At 38.8% G+C, this 9040-nt stretch overlaps 1 protein-coding gene across 1 annotated transcript in view; it reads right to left on the bottom strand.

Annotated features, from left to right (window-relative positions):
* Positions 1-4495: 4495 nt before the first annotated feature.
* Positions 4496-9040, bottom strand: part of nphs1 (NPHS1 adhesion molecule, nephrin) — a 106961-nt gene continuing 102416 nt past the window's right edge. Inside the window, exons 30-32 of the mRNA XM_034101821.2 lie at positions 5527-5605; positions 5152-5318; positions 4496-4987 (exon numbers count right to left, since the gene is read on the bottom strand). Coding sequence (XP_033957712.1) covers positions 4907-4987; positions 5152-5318; positions 5527-5605 — 327 coding nt within the window. The 3' untranslated portion in view covers positions 4496-4906. The remainder of the gene's footprint in view (positions 4988-5151; positions 5319-5526; positions 5606-9040) is intronic.

Here is a 9040-nt window from a genome sequence, read left to right as displayed (position 1 = left end):
AGCACAGCAGCTTGTCGTCCTTCTTTATTTCTGCTTTCCCTACAGAATACTGTCATGTATCGTACCCTTGTGTGTTCAACCTGTCTGTCATCCTTTCTAGCTTACTGTCTTTCTGCACGTTTATACAATCTGTTCTGTCCACATCTGTTCATCTTGTTGTCTCACAAACAAGAAATGGATGACCTTGTTGTAATTAGAAACTGTTGATATGTTACAAAAAAACAATACTTGTGGACTTGTTAACATTTTATTGGTGAAGTTTTATTAAATATCCTCCTTTGAACACTTACATTGAGGATGTTTGTGAATATGTGTAGCTGTACATAACTATAGTTAATACTTTACTTTTCAACAAGCATAAGCAATCATTCAATAAATGAAATAAAAAAACATATTAAATAGTCTATAACTCTTTTGGAAACTCACATATCTTTATGTCAATCACATTGAATTGCGGTTTAAGGGATAACACATCCTTGGGTTTTGTCAGATTGTTGAGTTATTGCTCCGAAGCTGCAGGATTGGTGTGGGATTGCGGCCGAACAGCATTATCTAACTTTGACGACCACATCAAGACGGAAGACAAAGCCTGCAATTCATCCTCAATAGCAGAGAACAGTCTTTGTCTACAGAGCTTTTGGTTCAAGTTGTCATCCCTCACATTTCTATGATTGCTCTAAAGAAACTGTTAGCACTTTATAATGAACATCCTTAATATAGCTCCACTTTATCGATCATTAATAATCTATCAGGTGGGGGGGGGGGGGAGTGTATTTACTCCACTTTATAAGAGTAAAGTTGGTCCAATGAAAGGTTGCTGAGACATTTTAATAACAACTATTGATCTGATTGACACACAGAGACTCTTTCACATTTTGCTATTAATTTTACTTTTTGTTGTCGTTTCTGTAGCAGAGGATTTTTGTTGATTGCAGGCTTTAACTCTGCTTTATATTAATCCTGGTCAGAACATATTTATTTTATGTATGGATGTAGGTTTTAATACATGTGTGGATAAACCTTTAAAACTACATTTCAGAAAGTGATGTATGAATGCAAAAAACTGTATTTTAACTGAGTGTCATATTATACTCTGAGTTAATAGTAACAGCTTGTTATTCATTTCTTTGTCCTTTTGTCATCCCGTTATCGTAGTGTTGGAGTGGGAGTAAGTGTGTATTTAAATGAGTAATATGCAGAGAGGGACGTTTGGATTTAAATGTGCTTACAAGTGAAAAATAAAAAATACACCCATGGTTCGACTGAGACTTGAAAGAGAAAGTTATTTTTCTTTTGTTGAATAAACTGTATACCTTTGGGGGGAAATACCAGGAGAGTACGGCTTGTCTGGATTTTTAATTTTGCTTAATTAATTCTGCACTATTTCAGATAGAGACAAATATGCAGTGTAAGTGCGCAGGGCTTTAATAATGATTAAAATCCCAGACTCAACTTCTTGTTGTTTTACGTGCAATCTCTCTCGGCTCTGTAGCCACTTTTTATTTTTATTTTGACCCTGGTGTCTCCATGTAGTCTGATACACTATGGACAAGACGGTGATGTTCTTTTAGTTTCAATATGCGTTCACATCTGACCTTATTAAAATGAACAATCTATTGTGTTTTCACTCCCTAGTTTTCCTTAATGGACGTCTGTTATATTTGTTCAGTTGTATTCTTTTATCCATTGGCAGGCCAATTACATCCCAACTGACAACAGGAGATCACAGGCACAAGTGAGACATAATAACAGCCGCTACAATCATGTTCTAATTTGTAAAACCTGTGGTTGCTTTTGATTTGATTTCTAACTATTTGAAATTGAAAAAAATCTGAATAATGAATTTGAGTTAGCTCCCCACTGGTAGCACAACCTGTTAAAGTCATAAATGAGTGTTATTCAATCTCATATTTGTTTTCCAGAAAGAAAAACATTCATGAGAGGGGGGAAATGTGAAGACTCTCCTAGGGCTGAGGTAATTAGTCTCATTTTTGTTTCTCTTTTGACCTAAATGTTCACTCGTGCAGAATGAGTGTTCAATCTCCCTCGAGATTCTTCTGAACGCATCATATCAAAACGTTCATGAGGAAAAACAGAGGTTGAGGTACAGTATTGAGCTGTCAAGCCTTCACTTGAGCAGATTAGCGTTTGTGCCTGAGCCGAAAGGATGCATCATGAACAGGCTGAGGAATGAACACAGCAGTCATCTTGACAGGAACTTAAACAATGGCTCAGTAATGAGACAAACACACCTTGACAGCTCATGATGGAGACTAGGGAGACTAATTGAAGGAACACATTCATGTGAAATATTGAGATTTATCTCCAGGCAGTCAAGCCCTATTGAGGAAACAGAATGGTGTAGGTTGTGCAAATGTGTGGATAACAACAACATCATCAGAATTTAAATATAAAGTGTACATATTTCAGATGTGTTTTACAGTATTGTGAAACTTGGTTCAGCAACAACAACAACAACAACAACAACAAAGGTATAAAGCACCTTCAACAAAATAGTAAAGAAAAAAATGTACACTTCTACTGACGACCGATAAATTAAGATAAACACTGTTATTATAAACTGTGTGTCTCATCTAATAGTGTCATCTGTGCTGTGTTATGTGTGTGTTGTCATGAGACTGGTGAGGGAATAGCATTAGCTGGAAGCAGAACCAGGAAGCATGCATAACCATTGTGTACACAGATATAGGAAAAGCCATTCCCCTATTTGTGTATTGTACAAGGCAGCAGCTTAAAGAGCTATGGAAACTTTGAGCAAGTGTCTCTGATTTCTGCATAACAGTACACAAACACACAGAGCCCTCGAACCTTGCTGTTGTAACAAAGCGCCATATTGTCTCTGTTGTGTTCTTTAGGTTTTTAGGCTGCATGTCAGTGATGGTATTAGACTGCAGCTTTAAACGTTATTAATCAAAAATATATATATATCGAATTTTTTCTTTAAAGACCTGCTTGAAGATAGGATGGCTGAGTCAGTACCAAGCTTTGGATTTGTTAAACCACCTAGCTTTGATCCAGACTGAAATATCTCAACAGCTATTTGATGGATTGCAATGAAAGTTTATCTAAACAGTCATGTTCCTCTCAGGATGAATCATCCCTTGACGTTTGAACTATCCCCATTAACAGGTTAATATTTTATTTAGCCCACTACTTTGGTTTATGAAAGATAATGACAGCACTAGCTGTGCTTCAGTGCTAACTCGCAAATGGTAGCTTCCTGACAGGCTAAACTAAGGTGGTGTAGCAGATGAACCTTACTCCTGCTAAACATCGATTGTCATTGTTATCATATTAGCACACTGATATTAGCATTAAGCTTTAAGCAATGTTGAGCTTAAAAGAACAATTCACATACAATTACTAACTATGTATCTTACCTGTGGTGCTGTTTTAATCTAAGTTATGTTGGCTTGAGGTGCTCAGTGTTTGAGATATTGTCTGTACAGATGTCAGCACTCTCTTGAATATAATGTAACTAGATGTTTTTTCGGAAATCCTGATACGGTAACTCAAGAAGATCCACAGACCTTATTGATAACAGTTTAATGCTAATGTAGCAACTCAGCCGAGCAGAGTGCCATTAACGTGTACACCTCGAGCTGACGCAAGTGTAAGCCTCTTGTAGAAAGAAATCCTAAATTATGTTTAGATTATTATTTTTTGCGCTCCGATACAACATAAGCCAGTTGTGCCATCTCGTTCCAATTTATTAGAGAACCATCACATATCTACTCAATTTTTTTTAGATTTCATATTGGAGTTTATAATTTGTCGATTTTAATTGTATATCTTGTGTAAAACAACTTTGGGTTTGAAAGGAGTCCTATCAATAAATACAATGATTGTATCGGCTGTGGTTAGTGGAATGCAGTGAATTGCTTTTGTGTGAACAATAATGGAAACCAAAGGAAGAGGCCAGCGATTATTTTTGTAGCTGTAGCCACAGCATCAGCTTATCCCTCTCTTCCTGAATCCATCTCTCTGTGAGTGACCACTCTCAGTGAGACAAATTCCCGACACGGTCTCTCACCCGCTCTCACTGATGCTGTGAGCTAAACTTCAATCCGAGAGAAAACAGGATTAGAGTCTGGCCCTAGATATGGCTTTACCTTACTGAAGACATAACCAGGCTAAATACCACTCGGTGCGATCCCATTGTCGGGATTTCACGGACTTACTGGGAAACTCTTTGTATCAGAGAGGGAAGGGAAAGGCCACAGTCTCCGGGTTTCAAAATGTTGACATTGGATGGGTCAAAAAGGATGTTGTCTGCTTGGGAGGCACTGTGACTCTGCGCTGCTTCTGCCCCGTTGCCAACTACAGCGATGTCAGTCCATTTTTGTCTCTAACTGACTGATTCATGTCTACCTGCAGGCCTAATGGGAGGATGGGGGGGGGGGGAACTGCGGGTAGTGACCGTGACTTGGCTCTAAAGACAAAATAACAAAGCGAGGTCATGGGACGGGTGATATCACAGAGGGAGACGGATATAAACTAGCGGCCGGTCTGTTGTAAAAGTGTTTGAAATTAACCATTCATGTTGCGTGTGGTAATATCATATACATCATATATTTCATCATTCTGCCATTCGTTTTTGCTTTTCAATCTCCTTCAGTTTAACATAAAGTACTACTGTAGGTCCACCCAATTTGACGAAAACGCTCAAGGTTAACAAAGTATACAGAAAGACGTAAAAGGGAAATTCGGTATTATGTTGCATATCACATTAAGCTCGACTTGACTCATGTGACAGCTACATTCTATAAGACTAGGGAGAGATGATTCAGAACGTTTAGCATTCAGTATTTTCGATACAATACAGTACTCGATGACTTGTGTTGAGCCCTGTCGTAGTGTATTTGTTTGCTCTGACCTTCCCACTCTAGACTAATTCGCCTCGTTGCTCAAAGGGAAGATGAGAATCTCTCGGCGGTTGTCGAACATCCCTCGCTCTTTCAGCAGCCTGCTGAGACACAGATTGCATCTCAGTCATCATTAATGTCACAGAGCAGCAGCAGCAGCAGCAGCACATTATCCACCTTTATAAACGGTTCCTTTCACGACTGAATAGTGATAATACATGTAAGTCATATATCACGTACTGTAGGTAGGTTTGCTTTTACTGACCTGAGGGTATGCTTTTGATCTCGACTCATTCCTCTGATTAGGCAGTCTGTGGTCGAACAAGGATGGAGGGGAAGGAAGTGTGGAAGCCAGGATGTCCTGGTACAGACCCCTGTCTCTTACGTCTTCATACAGATGGCTGTGAGGGTCCACAGGGAGGCGGGTGACATCTTGAAAAGCACATATGATTGCATACATCAAACATCAATAATAACTAGTAGTAAACATTAAGATAAATCAGAATATACTCCAGGTGGCACCAGCTGATTGTCACAAGGACTGATTGAGCTCCTGATTGGCTCGGACTGCATCATATTTTGGAAAGGAGCCAGGTGTTTACTGTTGCCTTGTTTACTCTGAGGTATATTTATGTCTCACCGTGCCTGCGTGTTTCCTCAGGGTGAGGGTTCAGAGGAGGCATGTAGTCACCGCTGGGGTAATAATAATGGGAACTTCCCTGAAATGAACAAAAGAGATAGCATCAGCCCAGCTTTGGCCTGAGGTAACTTCAGGTAAATGACAAATCCACGTGTTGCACTAGTGCCAGGGGTTGCAGTGAATTCTTGGAAGGTCCGTTCCCGCATATTACTTTCTCACTCGCTTCTAAAAAAAGTTCCACCATGCAGATTTGTGATATTTTTGACTACATTGTTTTGCCCCCGACATTTTGATTAACCGATGTACTTGTCACAGTGTCTGAAATATAGCTTTAATTTGTCATAGGAATCAAATGTAATCAAATCAAAAATGTTCTTTGATTTAATTTGCCTTTCTTCTTACTAGTTTTCTGCATTTCTTCCACCTCTCCAATACTAGGGAGATGATAACACTCGTTTAAAGGCAGAAGATGAGAGGGAGAATCCAGACCAATAGAGATTAATTGAACCAGTTGTTCATTGGGGTGTATGCAGAAATCAGACACAGATATTTCAAAACCTGGAGGAATAAAACCCAGACCAGCTAAACTCAAGGGGAAGATACCTCTGCAGGAGGTTTGGTAAATGTGTTGTTTGGTCATTTGGCTGATCCTGCCCTTACAGGTACCATTTTAATTGAGCCTAACAACACACTCTCACTCCATAATCGTCCAGGAGCGACGTTTGGTCAGTGTCCGTGGTGTGCAGTTGTGACGCTCCAAGGCTCCTTCAGCTTCATAAAGGGACGCAAATAGATTTCAACTGATTGCAATGTATTCCCATCTGCGGCGGGATTTGACGCTCATGGAAGGGCATTCGTTTGTGTCAGCTGCCCTTAAAGGCAATGTGAGCGTCCATTCCCATTGGATAACGGACAATTGTACACCCGGAAGTAAGTATTCCCCTTACTGTCGATTGATTTTACAGTGATATCTGCACTACTCATCGACTAAAAAACACCAGATTATCCTTGTTAATTACACAACATTGATTGGTTTAAATTGTGTGCAATGCTTTTGTATTTTTCCCCTTCGATTCGGAGAAACAAATGTTTTTTCGGAGTAAAGGATGGCAGAAGACACTACACTACCCAGAATCCCCAGCTATCGTTTAGGACTACACCATGTGCTCTGTTTGACACACCCCGTTTTGTTTCACCATTCATTGTCTATATGTCATGTGATCTTGAAATTTCTCCCTGCAGAAGAAAAAAAACGTGGCTGAACTTCGTTTTATTCTAGGTGGAAAATGCCTATTTTAAAGTTAGTTTGGCCATTAAAATGTGTTTTGATGTCATTTGATGCGAGAAATATGAGTTGTTATTTCAGATTATGTGTGCAGTGGATGTACATGATCTTTAGTTTGCTAGTTATTACGAAGATTACTTCAGGAAATTGCGTCCATAGAACGTGTTCATTGTTACCAAGGTGGTTGCTAGGGACACTGCTATCGATATTATCTCTGTTATGTTGTGTAACTGTTTAATGGTGTTATCTTTATTGCTACCCCCTTCCCCGTCAATGTATAGTGTTGGTCCACAGCGCAAACGTATTAGTTTAACAAAATCCGCATCTAAAGATACGTTATTTTCCCCTGTGCAATTCCAGTCTCACATCTCAGATCACATCGTCATTAACAAATACCGGAAACAGACCGAAAACATTTAAAAAAAAAAATAATAATACTTTATTCCGAGTGTGCTTGCCTTTCTCTTTGAAAGTCATCACATAACGGCATTGTAATACACGGTTCGGCTGCATTAAATATTACATATCTGCCGTAGTTCTGTATTTATAGAGCCCTGATGAGAAGACTTCTAGACAAACATGAGGAACTGAAAACGTGACGTGGATCATAAATATATCAGCCATTAAACAACATCTTACATTTCTTTTTACACAATACGTCTCTTTGCAGTATCAACACTAATTCGGCTGACTTTTATATTTGATCCAATTGGTAGAGAGGCTGTATTTACACCATAAAGGTGCACAGCTGATATAAAGGGACACCTGGTGGTTAAAGCATGTTATTGAATTTCATTATTTTTATTATTAGATATTAATACGATCCCTATAAAGTATATTCATTACTCGTTATTCTCTACTAATAGTTAATTAAAGACTGTATGTAATGACTATTTTGCACATCCCTTTCAAGATTTCAAGATTTTCTAAGGTTTATTGACATATCATATACACAAACGGTGTAGTTATGCATTGAATGAAAAACTTGGGTCGCAGGTTCCTCAATAGTGCATTACAAGACATCTATCAATATTTGTGCATACCTCTAGCAATGTTAGCTATGTTGAAGCACTTATTTTAACTGATATTATACATAATGTATTATACTCTTATAAGATGTATGTAGATATTTCATCTCCGGCCTTGTCAGGTATTGAACAATCAATAAATAAAGAACACAGAATTATTAAATATAAAACACAGAATTTGTGTGATTATACTAAATGATTTACAAATAAACACCACTGCATATTTACAACTGTTACACATGCTGATGTAACGCAAATGTTCCAACTTGGGATCAATAAAGTATATCTTATCTTAAGCTGATCGATGGCTACTGCCATATTTGCAAAATTTGCCTCTGAACCTTGACAAGTGCATGTTTCAGGCTTATCAATTAATGTAATGTAATGTTATCAATTAACAAGAGGGGTCACAAACATAAGACCAGCTGTTAAATAAATCTCTACTGACCTTAGCTGGCATGTGGGTATATATCAAGCGGCAAACTCTGGGGAACAGCCGGGAAGCCAATACGGAAGTGCCACACACTGCAGTTCATACATGGGCCGCTAGGGACTGGCTGCAGAAAGGAGCAATTTCCATAGACCCATGTTAAAATGCCCAACTTTACAGCAGAAAAAAACATGTTTCTACCCATGGATGCAATAAATATTATTATCGATATAGTTAGATTCCACCTTCATGATTATGAATCTGTGAGTGAATTGTTTCTAACACGGCCCTTTTATTTATATTAGGTCTTAAAGTTTTTGCATAAATTAGGGCGTGGTCACGTTGATGGACACGTACATGCCTCACTGTCAGCTAACAGCAACTTGTCCACTCTGCTAGGCTACAACCATAGAGGCTACAACTAGGGATGCACGATAATTATCGGGCCGATATTAGGAATTATGACGTCATCCCGATAAACCCGATAACAGTATTAATAGCCCCGATAATATACAATATATTTTTTGGGTACAAAAAAAGAAAAAAATACTGCGGTGTGGGTGGATTGGGATGAGGGGCGCTTGTTTTTCACTGGGCTCCTCCCGTTTTGCCAGTACTGTGGTATTAGTGGGTTAGGAAGAGGGGAGTTCTTCACAAATCCAGCGCTCCCTAATACTTCGAACCTGATCAGTCACCTGAAACATCGCAATCGAAGCGTACGAAGACAATAATACAATACAAAGTGTGTGTGTGTGTGTGTGTGTGTGTGTG

Source organism: Pseudochaenichthys georgianus, chromosome 16 (assembly GCF_902827115.2).
Source record: "Pseudochaenichthys georgianus chromosome 16, fPseGeo1.2, whole genome shotgun sequence".
Classification (NCBI taxonomy): domain Eukaryota; kingdom Metazoa; phylum Chordata; class Actinopteri; order Perciformes; family Channichthyidae; genus Pseudochaenichthys; species Pseudochaenichthys georgianus.
This window is presented reverse-complemented; position numbering and strand designations above follow the sequence as displayed.